The 21,125-nt window shown below is 39.0% G+C and overlaps 1 protein-coding gene across 1 annotated transcript in view; it reads left to right on the top strand.

The window, feature by feature from the left end:
- The window catches only part of LOC112042994 (uncharacterized), a 186,572-nt gene that overhangs the window by 159,445 nt on the left and 6,002 nt on the right, over positions 1-21,125 (top strand). Inside the window, exons 4-13 of the mRNA XM_052888115.1 lie at positions 2,471-2,980; positions 3,604-3,689; positions 4,186-4,360; positions 6,330-6,475; positions 7,115-7,212; positions 9,461-9,639; positions 10,316-10,437; positions 11,372-11,509; positions 13,270-13,443; positions 14,094-14,388. Coding sequence (XP_052744075.1) covers positions 2,471-2,980; positions 3,604-3,689; positions 4,186-4,360; positions 6,330-6,475; positions 7,115-7,212; positions 9,461-9,639; positions 10,316-10,437; positions 11,372-11,509; positions 13,270-13,443; positions 14,094-14,388 — 1,923 coding nt within the window. The remainder of the gene's footprint in view (positions 1-2,470; positions 2,981-3,603; positions 3,690-4,185; positions 4,361-6,329; positions 6,476-7,114; positions 7,213-9,460; positions 9,640-10,315; positions 10,438-11,371; positions 11,510-13,269; positions 13,444-14,093; positions 14,389-21,125) is intronic.

Genomic DNA, 21,125 nt, shown 5'->3' on the forward strand with positions numbered 1-21,125 from the left:
GAAAAAATCCATGTCATCACTACAAAATAGACGTCAAAACTGCCCCCGCCAGCACAGCCTCGGGCGCTAATTTATTCATTGCACGCTTTACAGGAAGCGCCGAGTTATTCGTGTCATCGGGATAACATACAGTGGGGATAGAGGAGCGGGGAGATTGGAGGGAGCACTCCTTAGGGAGAACTTGGTTCAGCTGCCTTTGTGAGATGAAAAATGGCTGTCACTGCCTCTTTATTGTGAAACTTGAGATTGCAATCTTTAATATATTTATCGAGATTGTGACAGTCATGTAGAGTAATAGGAAAAACATACAGACAATCCTTTGTAATAGAGCTTAACCCAGAAATTATTATCAAAGTTTTTATTTGCAGCATCGCTGTTTCGCTTTAAAGGTTAGACTTACTTATGTAACAAGACACCGATTTCTCAAACTAGGTAACGCAGGGCAACGCATTGTATGACATAAAAATTGAAAGCAAGTCGTCGTCATCAACCCATATTCGGCTCACTGCTGAGCTCGAGTCTCCTCTCAGAATGAGAAGGGTAAGGCCAATAGTCCACCACGAATGGCCCAATGCGGATTGGCAGACTTAACACATGCAGATAATTAAGATAATACTCTGGTATACCGGTTTTTCCTCACGATGTTTTTCTTCACTGATTGAGACAAGTGATATTTAATTTCTTAAAATGCACACAACTGAAAAGTTGGAGGTGCATGCCCCGAACCGGATTCGAACCCATACCCTCCGGAATCGGAGGCAGAGGTCATATCCACTGGGCTATCACGGCTCTAACGTGAATCACGGAAAACAAGTGTTACCTGAAAATTGTTTTAGACGAAGTAAAGCTTCTGTAAAACTTCAATAAACCATAACTTTGTAATTAAAAGACATCGACAATCCACGTGTTAGACGGAATAGCTATTTTTGTTTGGCATATCCGATCTCAACTGTACATAGCTAGGAAAAAAACATTCTATTAAAAATTGCGTCTAAAGTAAAGTGTAAGTAACTATTTTAATTTGCATAAAATTCTACTAAACTTATGAAACTTAAAAATATTTTGATTACTCTATACGAGCCCTTAACATCGGCCACGAAAATAACAAAATGGTGTCAAATGAATAATACCGCGGATGTGAGAGGTCAGGATGTTATTTGACGAGAGGACCTTTTTATGTGACAGGCGGAAACGGAAGCGAACGAGACTTTTGCAAATCGAATTTTTGTGGACACGTATTTTGTTTCTATATGGTATGGATACGAATCTACATATAAACTCTACGTGTAATTTATTACGAACTTCGTTCATTTGCTCGTGTAAAATTGGTTTTTTGTTTTCGGATATAATAATTTCCCATACCAAATTCCACCTTAAATAGCACCACCTTCAAATTTTATTATAAAATATACCTACTTTAAATTCTCTAGGATCCACAGTATTGTATCAATATTGACTTTGAACAACATATCTTTATAACATCTCGTAAGTTCCCGTTTCCTTGAGAATACGAGTCTATTTTGAGTTTGAGTTACTCGATGATCATGTAGCTAACTAAATTTAAAAGAATTTTAAAAACCGGTTATGTAGTTTTGAGTTACATTGTAACAATAAGACGAATTAAAGTCTTGCGCTTAATTAATTATAATTAATAGATAAAATATATAATAATTTCAATTTATAGACATTCAAAAAGAAAGTCCAAATTGTTGTAAAAGTAACGAACTTTTTTATAAAATATTGTTTTTTGTTTGTTAAGATTTTTAAAATGGTATTTCGAAGTTATTTGAAGAGGAATGCTAAGCGCTTGGTTCATTGTTAAAGTTTCTGTACAATAAATATGCCGGCAGTAAATTTTGCCGAGCATTGGAAACTATTTGAAATTAACGCTTATGATGCTTCGCTTAGAGAAACTATGTAGATAAAAACATTGCAGATTACTTAGGTATAAAAAATATGCAACAGTTTGGCGTATACAGGGAAGCGTATTAGTAGGGGAGCCAAAGAGGTTACTCCAACGCGGCAGATGAACATAAAGGAGCATAGCTTGCACGTTGTTCAGTACTTCCACCAAGTAAAAGCCCTTAACGAACGTTGGGTTAACCTTACCTTAACCTACTTATTAGAGAAGATAATAGATTACTCTATTTTCTCTTAAATCTAGGATCTTAACGGATCAACTAGCATGGCTTGAAGCAACATGTAAGCTATGAATCATTGAGATTAACCCCAGGAAAGTTTATACACAAATATAATCGTTCTTGCTTTTTTATATCTAGACTAATTAGCCAAAGTCGCGAGTGTCCACTGCTTAGTTATAATTTGAAGCCCCTGGGTTCGAGTCTTCAATTGAAATTTTAAAAATAGGATTTGATAAAGGCGGAGTTGATAAAGAGAGGCCTTGTCCTTCATTGGGCTTGGACTTAACGATGATAGAAATCTTTCAAACGAGCTATTTCTTTTGTTTCAGTTTGTTCCACAATGGGCGAAACATCGAAGCAAACAGCTGATCACGATAGCAAGCATAAAAGTATGCACAACATAATGGAACCAATAGACGGATTAGTTAAAGAAGTGAATAATCAAAATCTGAATATGAAATCCAGGACCAATGTATATAATCATAGGGTAAATGATGTAAATAGTATTAAATACGAAACAAATAGCTATGGGGCAAGAGAGAATGAAATAGTTGATAATTTTGTAAAATACGATGAAATTTATAAGGAAGATGAAGATGTGTTAGAGAGAGATATAACTAAAAATAATGACTATGTAGATAAATTAAGAAATAGTAATAAAAACAGTTTTATAACAAATTTTATACCGAAGAAAAAGAGAGTTAAAAGAGAAGATAAACACGATAAATGCAGTAGTTTTTATTTTGAAAAGGATAAAGCTTATATTTCTCATCCTCACATCGGAGACAAAGAGGATGTAAATTATTCCAGTAATACGTATTGCACGACAGTTATAAGTGGTAAGTAAGGTAAAACGAAACTAAAACTAAACATTCATTCAATCGTTAGCTTAGTTCGCGTAAATAAGAATATAATATACCAAATAAATAAAAATGAAACAACGGGGTTCTATAAGCCTAACATTTGCTAGCCTGAAACTGAACCCATAAGTTATTTATGGGTTCAGTTTCAGGCTAGTATTTTATATAAACGAAACGACCATGTACGCGTAAGTTAGCTTTAGCGTAGATACGATACATTAGAAATTCAGTTATAATCGGTAAACATAAAAAAAAATGAAATTATTAGAAAATAATGTAAAATGAAACTTTTTGACTATAGTAGCTTTATTTATGTTAAATCCAAGCTGATAAATATGATCAAAGATATGTTTTAAATTAACTTTTATTGTGCAAGTAAATTTGATTTAAATTAATCTCTAACAAAAACACAATCATTTTCACAATTTACGCGTATAATCTAATAACATTCTGAGACTGGCGACAATGAATTGGGAGAGTCTAGAATAATATTATTCTAAATTTTCCTGATTTCTGCCTAAATTTTAGTCGGAATTTACCCGAGAATTTAAGAGATTGTTTATTAACATCATTAGTTTTCCATAAGTGAGAATGTTTTTCAGGTCAAGAAAACCAAGTAGTACAGCTGACATTTGTTGATATGTTCCACATAGAAGATCACCCTGAGTGCAGTTATGACTATTTGGAAGTAAGTATTGTTTTGTACTTCTTCTTACTTGAATAGTAAAGTGTCAGACTTTACTATTCAAATGTATTGTACAAAAGCCTAGTTGAGTAGAGACTCTACCACCGATTGGAAAAGCAGATTCTGCATAGAAAAGTTGTAAACTTAATACAGTTCATGTTATCCTGTATCAAAAGACAGCAGAGCCGATTGCTTCCATGAACCTGTGTAGTAATTAATTCATAGCTGGTATTGTTACCGGTCCGATTACAAAAAAAAAACCAAAAAACAGTCGAAGATAGAAATAAATCAGAAGAAAACAGAATATTGCTCCATGGATCTTTAAACTGTCCCTTCCGACAAAAAATCTATGTAGCAAAACTTTAAAGAACAGACTCGTAAAAATCTATATTACCTACTAATTTTGCATTTTGTTACCCAGTGAAACGAAGTTGAGCAGGTCAATTAGTTCTATTATAATCAAACCAGAATGCATATTGAAGTTGAATGTTTCCACCAGATCCGCGATGGTAATAAAGGCTACTTCAATCTCCTGGACAAGCTGTGCGGAGAGACCTTCCCCCGGCAGATCACCACGTCTGGACCTCATGCTTGGCTCAAGTTCTACTCCGACGACACCATTGAATACGAGGGTTTCCGCATCCAAATAGCTTTTCTTAGCGTACCCAATAGTGGTAAGTTACCAATTATTTCAATAAAGGCATATAATCCTACTTCCTACTAATATTATAAACGCGAAAGTTTGTATGAATGTTTGGATGTTTGTTACTCTATAACGCCGCTACTACAACAACTACTAAAGGGATTTAGCTAAAATTTGGAATGGAAATAGATTTTACTCTCGACTAACACATAGGCTACGTTTTATCCCGAAAAAATGCATGGTTTCCTGATGATTTTGATGATATAAATGTTTGTTACTCTTTCACGCCTCAACTACTGAACCGAATTAGCTGAAATTTGGTATTAAGATATATTATAGCCTGGATTAATACATAAACTACTTTTTATCCCGGTTTCCGAGAGATTTGTGAAAAACTAAATTCCAAGCAGCCCAAGTCGCGGGCGTCCGCTAGTTAACCAAAAGTTAACTGTGCGGTTCTCGGTGTAATAGGGCCGCACCATATCTTCCCGTGAATGTCGTAAAAGGCTACTAAGGGAAAACGTTGGTTGTTTGTTGTCAATTTACTAGCTGTTTAGGTCTCTTAAGTTTAATAAATATATGACTTAATACATAAATAACTTATGCATTGGCGTCATGTCTGTCTTATAAAAACATTCAGACTTAGATTGTTTTTTTTTATAGAATATTCGCCAAATCTTTTTATAATATGACCAATATTCCCATTGCCCTCCTACTAGTCGGGAAAGACTGTGCTAGGAGTGAGTACGACAGTAGACCAACAGAGTGGGGATCGAACCACCATCCCTCTTACCGTTGAGCTATAGAGGCTTTAGAACCTTACACGATTTAGAACCTCTCCCTTTATGTAAGTATATTAAATACATATATTATTTTATAATCACGAGATTATGAAGTTTATTTAAAAGCTACTACTTTGTGTAGCCATGAATGCATTAAAACTCACTTGCAGACTTGGTTAAAATATGAAAATGTATTCGTTGCATTTTAATAGGTTACGCGAAAGCGTTTATCCTTGTGAAGTATCAGGTGAATGCAGTTAGTTCGCGAAACTCTGTCCTTTTGGGTTGCATTAAATGTGCAAATTAATTGCATTATGAATAAAAAAACACTTAGCCATGCTCCACTGTAACTGCACCAGATTTGAAACTTGAAACGCGGATAGAGTAAGAAATAAGTAGGATTCTCTTTACTTTTTTGCTAAATTACTAAAGCTACTTAATCTAACATACTGTATTTCTGAAATAGTATAACAATAGTAACAGTTCTTTATTATTCTTTACAAGTTAATCTCACCTGATAGTAAATGATGATGCAATCTAAGATGGAAACGGGCTAACTTGGTAGGCATAGGATGAAAATCCACACCTATTTCAGTTTCTATACGACATCGTACCGGAACGCTAAATCGCTTACGCCTTTGCATGGGGAGTGGTAACTAGCCGCAGCTGAAGCCCACCCGCCAACCCTAGACTAATCAAGAAAACCTCAATCTGTCCAAACGGGGCTCGAAACCAGAATCTCCGTCTTTTAAATCCACCGCGCATACCACTGCACTATGGAGGCTGTCGTGGTAGTCAAAATCAAAAATCAAAATCAAAAATCATTTATTTCAAGTAGGCTCAGTTTAGAAGCACTTTTGACACGTCAGTTGACGTAGTACGTACGTAGTCACGTCAGTAGTCATAGTACTAGTGAGCTTTAGTAGGATCTCACTTTTGGATGAGTAGGGAGAAGAACGCGAAGGAGGTTATTAGTTAGTAGGAGGTTATTAGTCAAGGTAATGTAAAGGAACTCTGCCTCCGATTCCGGAAAGTGTGGGTGCGAATCTTCTTAATTCTCTGCGTGTGTAAAGTCTGCCAATCCGCATTGGGCCAAGGTGGTGGTCTATTGGCCTAACCCTACTCATTCGGAGAGGGGAGTCGAGCTCAACAGTGAGCCGTATATGGGTTGATAATGAATGTAAAAGATTATTCTACTAGTAATATAATTTGTTTCAGTCAGCATCCCTGAGTCGTGCTACAAAGTATTGGAAGGCAAGTACGGCAGGATAGAATCTGACTACATGGACAAAGACTGCAAAGAGAAGTCGGCCAACCAAGCGCTGGACTTCCTCTGGAGGATAGACGTACCGGAGGGACATAAGGTTCAAATATGTCTTAATTTCTTTTAAATTTTTAAGTTTTCTTCTTACGAATTTCGTAGTCGTCGGTCGTAGATTTTTAGAATTGGGTACAACAGTAATCCAACGAGCACCCATACATATATGAAACGTAAACTGTCATTCTGTAGGTATGTGTAGTGTGAATCATGAAAGAGTAGCCGTAATTTTTTGGAAGTATGGATGGAATCCACAGTTTAGGGCAGCACTCAACACATAGAGGTCATGGTTTCCTATCCCTTAAACCATCAATCCGTTGGATATAGGTATGTTCGTCAGAGAGATGTGATAGCCCAGTGGATATCTCTCTGCCTTCGATTCGGAGGGCGTAAACTCGAATCTGGTCTGGAGCATACACCTCTAACTTTTCAGTTATGTACATTTTAAGAAATTAAATATCACGTGTCTCAAACGGTGAAGGAAAAACATTGCCTGCATACCTGAGAATTTTCTTAATTCTCTAGGTATGTGAAGTCTGCCAATGCGCATCGGGCCAGCGTGGTAGACTAAGGCCTATCCCCTCTCATTCTGAAGGAGAAAGAGCTCAACTGTGGAAAAAAAAGGAGAAAGATGATGTTCGTCGGTTACGGTATAAAGACAAATTAAAAGTATTCTTTGTTTCAGATCTACCTCAACTTCACGACGTACTCCGTGGCGCAGCCCAACGAGTGTGAAGAGAACTTCGTGCAAGTGTTCGGGAGTGTGCTGGAGTTTGATGAAAAGTATGTAATACCTAGTGATACAATAACGGTCGCTGGTTACAGGGTCAGAACATGGACAGGGCGACGACGGGACGACGTGTTGCTGTGAACATTTTCGTGATTGCCTTAAATCTTGAGGTGTCCCAGAGGCTTGTTTTTTTTTTTTTTTATTCTTTACAAGTTAGTCCTTGACTACAATCTCACCTGATGGTAAGTGATGATGTAGTCTTAGATGGAAGCGGGCTAAATTGTAAGGAGGAGGATGAAAATCCACACCCCTTTCGGTTTCTACACGGCATCGTACCGGAACGGTAAATCGCTTGGCGGTACGTCCTTGCCGGTAGGGTGGTAACTAGCCGCGGCCGAAGCCTCCCACCAGCCAGACCTGGACAAATTAAGAAAATCTCAATCTGCCCAGCCGGGAATCGAACCCAGGACCTCCGTTTTGTAAATCCACCGCGCATACCACTGCGCCACGGAGGCTGTCAAACTTTGTGACTCTGGGTGCAGGTATAAAGGGATGCCTTGACGTCAAAAAATCTTCTTCACTGCTCAAGTCATTCTCTCCGTCGTCAAGTACTAACTGATATTTTCCGAGATTTTTTAAACTGAAAGCACAAACGCGTTTGTGTGTGGTAATTAAAGGAACGTCATAACTGAAACGCTTCCTTAAATTATTAGGAGTCCAACAGTTAAAGCTAAACTTACTTCCAAACGTAATAAAACTATATCAGTAGACATTATTGCAACGTCCGATGAAACATACTGATTGTTATAACATATTCATTGCGTTACTGTAGAACATTTTGCATCTCTTTTGCTTTACCGCTATACGCCGCTACATCGTTACGCTCCAAAGAAAAGGTCGCTCAAGTATGCTCCACGCGTCCCCTATTCTCCGAGCGGATTTTATTTTACCTACCCTTAAATAACGCGCAATATTGAATAAAACTTCCTAACGTTATTCAAAAAATATGCCTGCACCCTTTTGAATTTGGTATATAATAAGGGTCTCACGGTCACTTTTGTACCATGGACAATGTAGAATAGAAACTGTGAATAAGAAAAAAAGTTTGTATGTTTTTATTTTTCTTTTTATTTATTTTAAGCGTGTGCTACATTCACAAAGAGTTTATCGAAGTAAAATATACTTGAAAAACTCTTTTTAAACGCAATTCAATATTTAAAGAAGGCATATAAGTATAAATTGATTTTTCTCCGATTCTCATGCAGTTTTCACTGGTAAACTAAACATAGCATAGCACATGTACTATGAAATGCTACTCAGTGTTTTGTTAACTCTGAAGGAAAATGATAAAAAAATCTCATACATATGGGCTTTCTGTCAAAGAACGTACAGCAAAAATGTGGCGTTTTTCCGGCGTTTGTGCTTCCTGACACCTATAATTTGAACACCTTCAAAACAAGAGTGAATAGGCATCTTCTAGGTAAGCGCGCTCCAGCTTAGACTGCATTAATGTAGTCTTTTACTTTTTTTTTAGTAGCTTTCCATCAGGCTTAATTATAGTCAAACGCTAGCCTATATAGCATAAAAAAAGAAAAAAAAAAGTCGTCCAGGAGGTACTAAAAGCTAGTCAGAAAGTTCATGGTCAACCTACATGTTCCATTAACGATCACTGACCACCGATTAGCCCAGTAGCTATTGTATTCGATGTATGTTTCAAAACATGAGTCCCTGCAGTAGTATAACGGAGCAACGAGCAACCTACATTGGTTCCTCAGCGATACTCCATAAGGCTATCGGCGACCTGGGCGGCCTGCTAAGCTTTTGGAGCGAGCTGGTTAGATGGAGTAAACCCAGCGGGGACCTACACCGAAGGACCCACGCCAATCACATGACCAAGTGCACAAAAGGCCCAGAAGGAAGAAGCAGATGATCCACTACACGACACTAGTTCAAACTTTGAAAATCACTACCACTTGGTAGTGATTTTCGATAACGTTTGAACTATTTTCCAAACTGGGCCTAGTTCTTCAGCTCACATGTTTGACAGGTTATTTACAAGACACTTCCTTACACTTCAAAGTGTAAGTTTATTTGTTCAGGTTACTGTCACCAGTCAAGGTGACAAGCCGCGGTGAGATGATTCAGTGTTTTTTTTGGCATTGCGACTCCATGGTCCAAGGGTCTCCACAAAAATGTTACTCTCAGTCAGAGAGGTATACTTGCGTCACTTATGGTTTCAGCTATTTCTGCGGCGGCTCCTAGTCTTGATTCTGTTCAGGTTAAGATAATTTATTTGCCCAGGTTGGTCCACTACTGCGGCTCGGTGGCCAACCCGGTGACCACCAAGGACAGCAGCAAGGACAGCGACAGCGCGGACCAGGGCAACGTCATGCACGTGCGCCTCTACGCGGCCAGGAGCGGGGTGGTCAAGATCAACGCCACCTTCACCGCCTTCCGGACACTCAACCCTAATAACAACGGTTAGTGATCATTATCATTATCAGCCTACGGCTAGATGGCTAACTCCGGTAACCACCCAGCGTATTTAATAATGATTACAAGGATACATTACCCGCGTTCACCTGTTGTTGTATTTCCCACGCATGTGTGGAGGATGTGGTTTCTTAAACGCCAAGAACACCCATAATCGTGAGATATGCAATCTCAGTTATGTTGTAGCCAATAGACCTGACTTTGTACATTAGGGTAATAATGATTTTTTAACGATTACAATTAGATGATAATGACCAGAACGAAGCTAAACAAGAAATCCGAGGCACGGAGTGTAACACTACTGACTTCCTAAATCTGCGCTGAGATTTTATATTGAAGCATAAAAGATACAGAACCCAACTCAAACACACGAAAATTTCATCAATATTGTTAATTCAGTCTTTCTGCAGGCTAATTCACTGTCATCGACGTATGTTACTCGTAGTTGACATATTACACTAAATTGAGATTCTATGTACCAAATGTAATCCAGTACCTACTGGTCGATATCATATAGTAGGTAAATTACATTTTGTCAGTTGATTTGATGTTTATTTTATTAGACTAATAAGAAATACCAAAATACAAAACAGGATAGCTGAATTATTAGTTCTTATTAGTTTAGTAAAATATTAAATCTCAACCGAATTGTTTTTTTTATAGAAAAGTGCGTGGAAGACACGGAATTCGACTGCGAAGACAACACTTGCATCGCCATCGATCTGAAGTGTAACGACTACGCCAACTGCAGACTCAAGGCAGACGAGGAACCGGACAAATGTCTGGTGAGTTTAATGTCTATACGAGTACAAGCACTTTCAAGTCTGTCGGTAATTAGACAATCAAGTGTACTAAGCGGCCTTTATGGGTATGGGTACGCTCAGTAAAGCTCTGAAGGACAAAATCCGGAACGAGGAAATCCGTAGGAGAACAAAAATAATTGATGTAGCCCAAAGGATTAGCAAACTGAAGTGGCCATATCTGTTGTAGAACAGATGGCCGCTTGGGCAGGCATGTTCTGAAGTGGAGATCGCGTACCAGCAAGCGCAGTGTAAGTCGCCCTCCAGCTAGATGGTCCGACGACATCAAGAAGGTAGTGGGAAGTGGCTGGATGAGGAAGGCGTAAGATCGTGTGTGGTAATACAGGCTGTTGATGATGATGATGATGATGCTCAGTAATACATTTTTGGGTTTTGTTGTGAGAGGTGCCACAAGTTGCCAAAGCAATATGTTGACGCCCTTATCACACAGGAAAGTTTTAATTAATTGACATCTTCATCATCATCTTAACAGCCGTTAAAGGTCCACTGCAGTTTTGTAGGGGCTTCAACAACAACAATTCAAACATCATTCAGCGAATCTCAGCGACTCGCTTGATGTCGTCAGTCCTCCTGGTGAGAGGTCGACCAACACTGCTTTTTTTAGTGCTGGGTCGCCATTCCAGCAGCCAATTGGGACCCCAACGTCTATCGGCTCTTCGAACTATGTGCCCCGCCCATTGCCACTTCAGCTTCGCAACTCGTTAAACTATATCGGTGACTTTGGTTCTTCTGCGGATCTCCTCATTTCTGATTCGATCACGCAGAGATACTCCTAACATAGCTAGTTCCATCGTCCGTTGTGTGACTCTGAGCTTTCTTATAAGGCCCATAGTTAGCAATCAAGTCGCTAAACAAGTCGACTATTACTTTGACTGATAAGTGTTCTTCATTCACGCAGCACACAACCGAGTCAATGATCCACCAAACACACATCAAAGTGATCCTGATCATCTTCTGCCTGATCCTCTCCGGAATGAGCTTTGTCTTCTTCTTCAAGTGCATCAGGAAGCTGTACCAAGATCATAAGATTATTAAGGTAATTTATCATATTTTATTAATTCTTTATAATAGTGAATTTTATTATTGGTTTTGCTTTTATTTGCCCAGACTCGACAGAAAGTCCACGATGTACGTTTTATTCAATTCTTTAAATTAATTAAATATTGTTAAATGATGATAAACAAAATGAGTCTTGGCTGAGGGGCTCTTCTCGGACCAAGGCGCTTTGGAACCCTCGTAGATTTAATTTTAAGTTTAACTATTTACGACTACTTGTATAAAACAGTCGGGATACACTTATGTCCTTTTCTTTTGTTATAATTACTAAACAAAACATTCTGAAATTCATCTAGTACAAACAATACTGCTGCCAAGGGGTAATTAAACGTTTCAAAGTACCTACGGTTGGTTCCGTGGACACTAGATAGCTTTCATATTTTTCCTTCAAACCTTACTTTGTTGGTACATTCATTTAGCCTGTCATTCAGAATTATAATCTTCTGGTATTTCCGTGAAAGGTTGTTTGTCTAAAATTAATGCAAAGACATGGACGCCAATCTCTTTGCTTGTATTTTCGTCTAAATAAACCGTCCTTTTCTCTTCTTTTAATTAATGTATAAACAAAGAGGAAGCTGCGTATTAATTATATCTTTTGACGAAATTTGTGAAGTAACTCTTCGTTAGGGTTCCTTAAATGATTTCCCGTGGGACCGTGTAGACATCTGCTGTGAATTGTTTCTATCTTTGGAGATAAAATCTGAGGTTTCTAAGCTAATTAATCGTTAAAGAATTTATCTTGCTAATTATTTCGTTTGACGGCCTTCGTTGCGCAGTGGTATGCGCAGTGGATTTACAAGACGGAGGTCCTGGGTTCGATCCCCGGCTAGGCCGATTGAGGTTTTCTTAGTTGGTCCCGCTCTGGCTGGTGGGAGGCTTCGGCTGTGGCTAGTTACCACCCTACCGGCAAAGACGTACCACCAAGCGATTTAACGGTACGATGTGGTGTAGAAACCGAAAGGGGTGTTAATTTTTTTCCACCTCCAGGTGAGATTGTAGTCAAGGGCTAACTTGTAAAGAAGAAAAAAAAACATTCTAATTAAAAATACATTTAAATAATGTTCCTCTAAATCAGCGATATAAAATATTATTGCTACCCAAACATCTTATCCATGAGGAGAATGTTGTAGATAAAGTACGAGAAGGTATAATTAATAAAACACAACAAACATAAGTTCTTTTTATTGGTTCTCAAACTATCTATTTTACTATATTTTCAATTTTAATCGTAAAGTGTTTAACCGGACTAGATTGGTCAGATAGCCCATTTATCAAGGAAGGCTATCATCATCATTCTCAACCCATATTCGGCTCACTGCTGAGCTCGAGTCTCCTCTCAGAATGAGAGGAGTTAGAGCAATTAGTCCACCACGCTGGCCCAATGCGAATTGGCAGACGTCACACACGCAGAGAATTAAGAAATTTTTTTGGTATGCCGGTTTCCTCACGATGTTTTCCTTCACCGTTTTTTGAGACACGTGATATTTAATTTCTTAACATGCACACAACTGAAAAGTTGGAGGTGCATGCTCCGGACCGGATTCGAACCCACGCCCTCCGGAATCAGAGGCAGAGGTCATATCCACTGAGCTATCACGGCTCTTTTTTGAGCTACAGGAAGGCTATAGCATATACATATTATTCCGTATTCCACGCGAGTGAAAACGCGCGGCGTCAGCTAGTACCTATCGTATATAAATGAATAATGGAAGCATATGACATCAGAACCTATCTCCCCAGGAGCACATACGTCAATCCTGTGAAGACAGGCTCGACAGCATGGTGAGCAGCCGGCTCACGCTGGACGCGAAGCGACTGCAGCGCGACAGCGAGCCGCGAGCGAGCCTCGAGCGAGACAACCAGACCAATGAGATGTTCAAGCAGCAGAGGAAATACTCGCAACAGAAAATACGGGTAAGGAAACAGCAGCTAAAAACACCAAAGGAACTTTTGAGAAAAACAAAAAACTGCAGATGTTTGACGTCAGATTTATATTCTGGTGCTGTTAGTTTTACGGTTAAAGAAGCAAGTCCAACCCAAATAGACTTTGTTTCATAATCCGAGTTTCAAAAAAAATGTATTACTGTAACACCGTAACTAAAATCGAATGAAGGGAAATATAACAATTATACAACTAACAAAAGTTAATATACCGTTTTCTTTTTCGATTCAACCATAGAGACATAATTATAATGTAATTTTACAAAACACATTAACCATAAACCGTATAAAATTCTAGTTATACAATCTTATATAACAATAAATATCTCCATAATCTTGCTTAGGTTATTACCTATGTGATGTCATTTCTTTGAATATTCTGGAACATGCAATTTAAATCCATAGCCACTAATACAATAATGAGGTAAATTTTGAGTTTATGAGGTGCTAGAGGCTAATCTCTGGATCTACTAAATTTTTTTTGAGTTTTTTTTTTTAAATAGAAAGCCCTCTGTTGTTGTTTAACGTTACTTCTGAGCGTCATTTATTTTATCTCTGCATATATGAACTACCGGAATAAAAACGATTGTCTGTTTGTATCTAATAGTTTTAAATACTTTCAGCCTACCAGTATAGATTCGGATTACATTCAAGAAACACATCTAGACCTCGACGACGAACCGTGGCGTAGAGAAGTAGAAGACATCCCCAAAACAGAAGACGTCAGAATAGAACGTAACGGAAGAACGAGACGGAGTGACCTTAGTAAAAAGGAAGAGTCTATAAGAAGGAAAGAGAGTGAAGAAAAGAAAGTAAGAGAAATCAGAGACGTGTCAGTAGGTGCACCGGACACTAAGGAATCTGGATGTCAGACGAGGGAAAGTTTGTTCCAAACTGATCCAGCTGTAAGTTCGGATGGTAAGTTGATTCATTTTTATACTTTAATCCCATTATTGTAACTGCCTCATCGCCAGTGATTTGTTATTTTGGTTAAGGAGTTCCGCCGAAACTACTAAACCTCTCTACCATGGCCCTACCATGGACATTTTAGTACCTATGCATTTCCCATTTATATCAGAAATATTTTCTAATTTCGTCCTTTTTAGACTTTTTTACGTAGTTGGGTTATAGTTTTTAAACTTTATTTTCTTTATTATAATACCAAAGTTTTAAAAAATACTTTAAATACATATACTTTAACGAATCGAAAGCAATCATTATTTTAACTACATAGTTGCCTTCTGTACTTACGTAGAAACATGTTCTAACAAAACGTTCAGCTTTTATAAAGAATACTAAGGTCTGGCAATCACAGGCTGGCTCTCTGAAATGGCTAGTCAATAGTCTAAATAGCCAATCATTGACAGCCATTCGGTAGAGAGAACATTATCGCAATAACCCAGTCTAAGGTTGCCCGGAAATCGGTCAAGAGTATATTATTATAGTAAAGGAGCCAGATGTCGAGAACCATTTCAGCCAAGTAATTGGTCAATACAATTTCGAGCAGTTACATTGTATTATGGGCACAATGGCCACAGTGCTGCGTCTAACCGACCCGCCTCGGCTGAAAGGAATGGCAATTCCTGATGCATATTATGTGAATACTCCAAGCGTATTACGAGATGCCTACACACAACAGTGCACTGGTATCTCCTTAGTATATACGAGATAGTCGTCATTGTAAAGTCAAACGTTTAAACACATCATAGCAGTATCTAATACTAATATTATAAAGTTGTTTTTTTTATTGTTTTTTTTTTTATTCTTTTACAAGTTAGCCCTTGACTACAATCTCACCTGATGGTAAGTGATGATGCAGTCTAAGATGGAAGTGAGCTAACTTGAGGAGGATGATTATCCACACCCCTTTTCGGTTTCTACACGATATCGTACCGGAACGCTAAATCGCTTGGCGGTACGTCTTTGCCGGTAGGGGTAACTAGCCACGGCCACCAGCCAGACCTAGCCCAATTAAGAAAATCTCAATCGGCCCAGCTGGGAATCGAACCCAGGTCCCCCGTCTTGTAAATCCACTGCGCATACCACTGCGCCACGGAGGCCGTCAAATTTTATTTATTTGGTTGAACGCGCTAATCTCAGGGATTCATCATCATTGACAACCCATATTTGGCGCATTATTGAGCACGAGTCTCCTCTCAGTATGAGAGGGGTTAGGCCTTATTCCACCACGCTGGCCAAATGCAAATTGGCAGATTTCACACTCGTAGAGAATTAAGAAAATTATCAGGTCTCCTCACGATGTTTTTCCTTCAACGTTAGAGACAAGTGATATTTAATTTCTTAAAATGCACATAACTGAAACGTTGGAGGTACATGCCCCGGATTCGAGCCTACGCCCTCCAAATCGATGGCAGAGGTCATATCCACTAGGCAATTACGTCTCTCTAATAAGTATCTAATAAGTAGCAATCTCAGGGACTATTGATTCATATTGAAAAATTATTTAAAGGTTTCACGCTACCAATGCCAATAGGAGCGAAGCATCAATGATAAATATGTTAAAAATATTAACGTCGTATAATATAAACAAAAAGGTTGACATTCCCTGCCATTTTCGAAGATCCCGCAACAGAAAAAACAGATAAAGTGATTCCATAAAACTTGGTTAACTCCCTCGGGGTGGAAAGGGGCAAACGTGAGCAGGACGTCGTTTTATCACCGTTCCTCCCAACTTATTTGCAAACTACGAGTTATTATTCAAAACAGAATGTACAGTATTCTGTGAGGGAATATAATTTCGAAGTTAACGTACAAGCGAAATGGCAAAATATCTATATTTTTTTACCTCACTGCTGTGAAGCTATACAAAAACTATATACATTTACATACATTACGTACTCGTATAACCGAGTCGTGGTAGCCCTGTGGATATGACCTCTGTCTTTGATTTGAAAGTCGTAGATTCGAATCCCAACTTTTTAGTTATGTTCGTTTTAATGAAATTAAATATCACGTGTTTCAAAAGCTGAAGGAAATATTGTGAAGAAACCTGAAAATGTTCATAATTCTCTACGTGTGTGAATTCTGCCAATCTGCATTGGGCCCGCGTGGTGAACTTTTGGCCTAACCCCTCTCATTCTGAGAGGAGATTCGTGCTCAACAGTGTGCCGAAAATTTTTAAAGCGGGCTTTGAAATACTTAGCTCCTTTCCCCGTGCCTTGAAGAGAACGTTTTTATTTTCTTTACAAGTTAGCCCAATAAAAACTACAATCTCACCTGATGGTAAGTGATGATGCAGTCTAAGATGGAAGCGGACTAACTTGTTAGGAGAAGGATGAGAATCCACACCCCTTTTCGGTTTCTACACGACATCGTACCGGAACGCTAAATCGCTTGGCGGTACGTCTTTGTCGGTAGGGTGGTAACTAGCCGCGGCCGAAGCCTCCCACCAACCGAAAAACGTTAAAGGCAGGCACATCGATTTTTAATTTTACGGTAGATTCATGCGATCTGTACGATGCGGATCAGTGGACGCACTTGTATGACTTTCTATACAAATAATACTATGGACCGTTTGATGCGATGCGTCCTATACTTACGTACTCATACGATGCAGATGTGTGGACGCTAAGATCAAACATTAGTACAAAAATATTTCTTTCTTCTCTATTTATTATCAAAACTAAATATTAAATTTACTTTGTACCTATCATATATTATTGTCTATTTGTTTACCGTATACCTAGTTTCATTGCCATTTATCTGTTAGATATAACGTTTAGACTTCAGATATCATAAGTAATTTGCTCAAAGAAGAAAAATGAAAGGCAAATAAAATGAAAGGAAAAATTGTTCTTTTCTCGCAAAAAATAAGACGAAATCAATATGGTAGAAGATTTAATTTGAATACGCAAACATTATAGTCAGGGAGCATATGGTTACTATGACATTTATTCAGCGCAATCACACGCAGTCAATATCTTTTCGTCGATATTAATTATACACCTACTCGTCGTATATATTTTGTTAAATCTTACAGTTTAACTTCTTGGCTATAAATTTATTATTAGACCATTAACTCTGTTGATATTGGCCTGGCGGTTTAGTAAAACAAGTATTATTTAAAGACAGATAATATATTGCCAGTAGAGTACTAGTCCCCCAACAGAAATACTAATTTAGATGTTGTAGTTTTCTACATAAAAGCGAGCCAAAATCCACCGATTTTCTATCGTAACCTGAGTAATTAAATGTAACTTTCATTAAAATAATATTTATAATATACATTTTTAAATGATTTATAATATTTTATGTTTTTTGTGAATGTCAATTAGTTTTCTCACTTCACTTATCAGCAAGTTGGATCGTGGTACATCGAATAAGTGATTAAAACTATTGTTGAAAACGCCACAAGGCATTAAAATTCTCGTAATACAAACTGTTTATAATTATTATTTGGACGGGAACGTTCCACTATAAAACCACAACTTTTCTCTTATCGCTTATTAATAAGTTCAACATCTATTTCTACATTCGGTCGCATGAAAAATTACTAATGTTTTAAGATTTCTCTCCGCCAACTCTTTGCCTATTAAATATATTTTCGAGGAGTCTTGTTTTTGTGAATAAAAATAAACATTTCCCTTTGATCAGTGTCTAACGATTCCAATACGGCTCGGTTTATTATTTTGCGAAATTATTTTATTTCATCATCATCATCATATCAGCCGATGGACGTCCACTGCAGGACATAGGCCTTTTGTAGGGACTTCCAAACATCACGATACTGAGCCAACTGCATCCAGCGAATCCCTGCGACTCGCTTGATGTCGTCAGTCCACCTGGTGGGGGGTCGGCCAACACTGCGCTTACTAGTGCGGGGTCGCCATTCCAGCACTTTGGGACCCCAACGTCCATCGGCTCTTCGCACTATGTGCCCCGCCCATTGCCACTTCAGCTTCGCAACTCGTTGAGCTATGTCGGTGACTTTGGTTCTTCTGCGGATCTCCTCATTTCTGATTCGATCACGCAGAGATACTCCTAACATAGCTCGTTCCATCGCCCGCTGTGTGACTCTGAGCCTTCTTATGAGGCCCATAGTTAGCGACCAAGTCTCGGAACCATAGGTCATCACTGGCAACACGCACTGTTCGAAGACTTTTGTCTTCAGGCACTGAGGAATTTCGGACGAAAAGATGTCGCGAAGTTTCCCGAATGCAGCCCAGCCGAGTTGGATTCGACGGTTCACCTCTTTCTCGAAATTGGACCTACCTAACTGGATCATATGTCCTAGGTATATGTATTCGTCTACAATTTCGAGTGCAGCGTTCTCAACTATAACTGGGTGGAGCGATACATGAGCATTACACATTATTTTTGTTTTGCCCATGTTCATTTTCAGGCCCACCTGTTGAGAAACGCTGCTGAGGTCATTGAGCATGGTACTAAGGTCATCCAGAGTCTGTGCCATGATGACTACATCATCCGCGAACCGCAGTTGAGTGATGTACTCGCCATTGATGTTGATGCCAAGTCCGCCCCAGTCCAGAAGCTTAAAGACGTCTTCCAATGCGGCGGTAAATAGCTTCGGAGAGATCACATCTCCCTGACGCACTCCTCGCTGCAACTGGATTGGCCTCGTAGTCTGATCCTGAATACGGACTGACATAGTGGCGTTTTCGTACAAGCACTTCAACGCTTGGATATACCTGTAATCAATTCGGCATCTCTGCAATGACCTTAGCACAGCCCAGGTTTCCACCGAATCGAAGGCTTTCTCATAGTCCACAAACGCTAAGCAAAGTGGCTGGTTATACTCGTGAGTCTTCTGTATAACCTGCCGCAGCGTATGGATGTGGTCTATGGTACTAAAGCCTTTTCGGAAACCGGCTTGTTCGGGAGGCTGGAAGTCGTCAAACCTATTAGCGAGACGATTCGTAATGACTCTCGAGAACAATTTGTAAACATGGCTTAGCAGCGAGATGGGTCTGTAATTCTTCAGCAAGGTGTTGTCACCTTTTTTGAAGAACAGAACCACCACGCTCCTATGCCACGCCTCAGGCGTCGTGCCCTCGTGAATGACGGAATTGAACAATCGCTGAAGGACTTTAAGTATCGGTTTTCCACCCGCTTTCAGGAGTTCTGCTGTGATTCCGTCCTCACCTGGCGCCTTATTGTTCTTCAGTTGTTTGAGAGCCACACTAATCTCGTATAGGCTGACGTCCGGGATATCTTCGGTATAGTGTCGGGTCAACTTGGCTCTGGGGTCTTTAGCCAAGTTGTCAACAGGCTGCTGAGTAGTCATGTATAGCTGTCCATAGAACTTCTCGACCTCACTTAATAACTCGGGCTTGGAAGAAATCAGATTACCGTGCTCGGTCTTCAAACGCGTCAGCTGCCTCTGTCCAATAGACAGATCTCTGGCGAAAACTTTTGAGCCGCGATTGTTTTCAATCGCATTTTTAATACGCTCGGTATTGAAGTTTCGCAAGTCACTGGTTTGCGACTTAGAGATCTGTCTACTGATTTGTCGGTATTTTGACGCATCTGCTGAAGACTGCAATCTCATTTCTTGCCTCTCTTCCATGAGTTTAAGTGTATGGTCTGAGAACTTTTTGGTTCTTTTCGTACGGTGGGTCTTATAGAACTTAGACCCAACGGAATGGACAGTTTCCACAAACCTGTTGTTCAGATCGTCCACAGTTTCGCAATTTGCTAGGCAATCAAAGCGGTTCTGCAGTTCTAGTTGAAAGGACTCGGGGTTTTGAATATGGGCACGAGTAGGTCGGAGCGTAGACTTCACCAGTCGATACCGTTCCAGCTGAACGTTGATATTCAACGTGCCTCTAACCATTCGGTGATCGCTACCGGTTTTCACCCTATGGATCACAGAAACATCGTTGAATATTTGCCGTTTGGTAGACAAGATGAATTTTATTTGCGAACGTTTAATAGGATTGAGTAGAAATTATTATTTTTTCTATGCTGAAATAACCAGGTATGCTTGTTCACCCGTTCATTTGAATTGAAATATTAAAATAATTAATTATACTTTGATTGTTGTTTCTGGACCGTGCAGTTCGAATCGTTTCCAGTTGTTTCAAAGTTTTGGTTTGATCTGTTTGGTTATTTCTATTTTCGTCCGCGTGGAACTCAGTTTTTCACAAATCCCGCGGGAACCGTGGATTTTTCCGGGATGAAAAATAGCAATGTTAATCCAGAGTAAAATCTGTTTCCATTCCAAATTTCAGCCAAATCGCTTTAGTAGTAGCGGCGTTAAAGAGTAACAAACATCCAGTCAAACATACATGCATACAAACTTACGCGTTGATAATGTTAGTAGGATATATTATCTCAGAATTGTGTGTAAAAATTTAGATCAAATATTTATTTAGACGATTTTTTTTTCATAAAATGCTGTTTACATACGAACGTACAACTATATTTAATAAATTATCGCTGCGTACGTATGTTAAGATATTGATATTTACAGATGTAGCATTATCACCCGCCAGTCTACATTGATTGAGCAGCTTTTTGGGTTTGAGCTCTGAGTCCCCTCTTCTTAGAACTGACAAGACCCTGTAGCCATTAAAATGAATGTATAGATGCACGCGTTATATAAGGGGAAAAGGTAGGTTTAAAACCGAAAGAGGTCCTGGGTTCGATACCCGCTCCTTAGACTATTGTCGTGT

The sequence above is a fragment of the Bicyclus anynana genome, chromosome 2 (genome assembly GCF_947172395.1).
Source record: "Bicyclus anynana chromosome 2, ilBicAnyn1.1, whole genome shotgun sequence".
NCBI classification, from domain to species: Eukaryota; Metazoa; Arthropoda; class Insecta; order Lepidoptera; family Nymphalidae; genus Bicyclus; species Bicyclus anynana.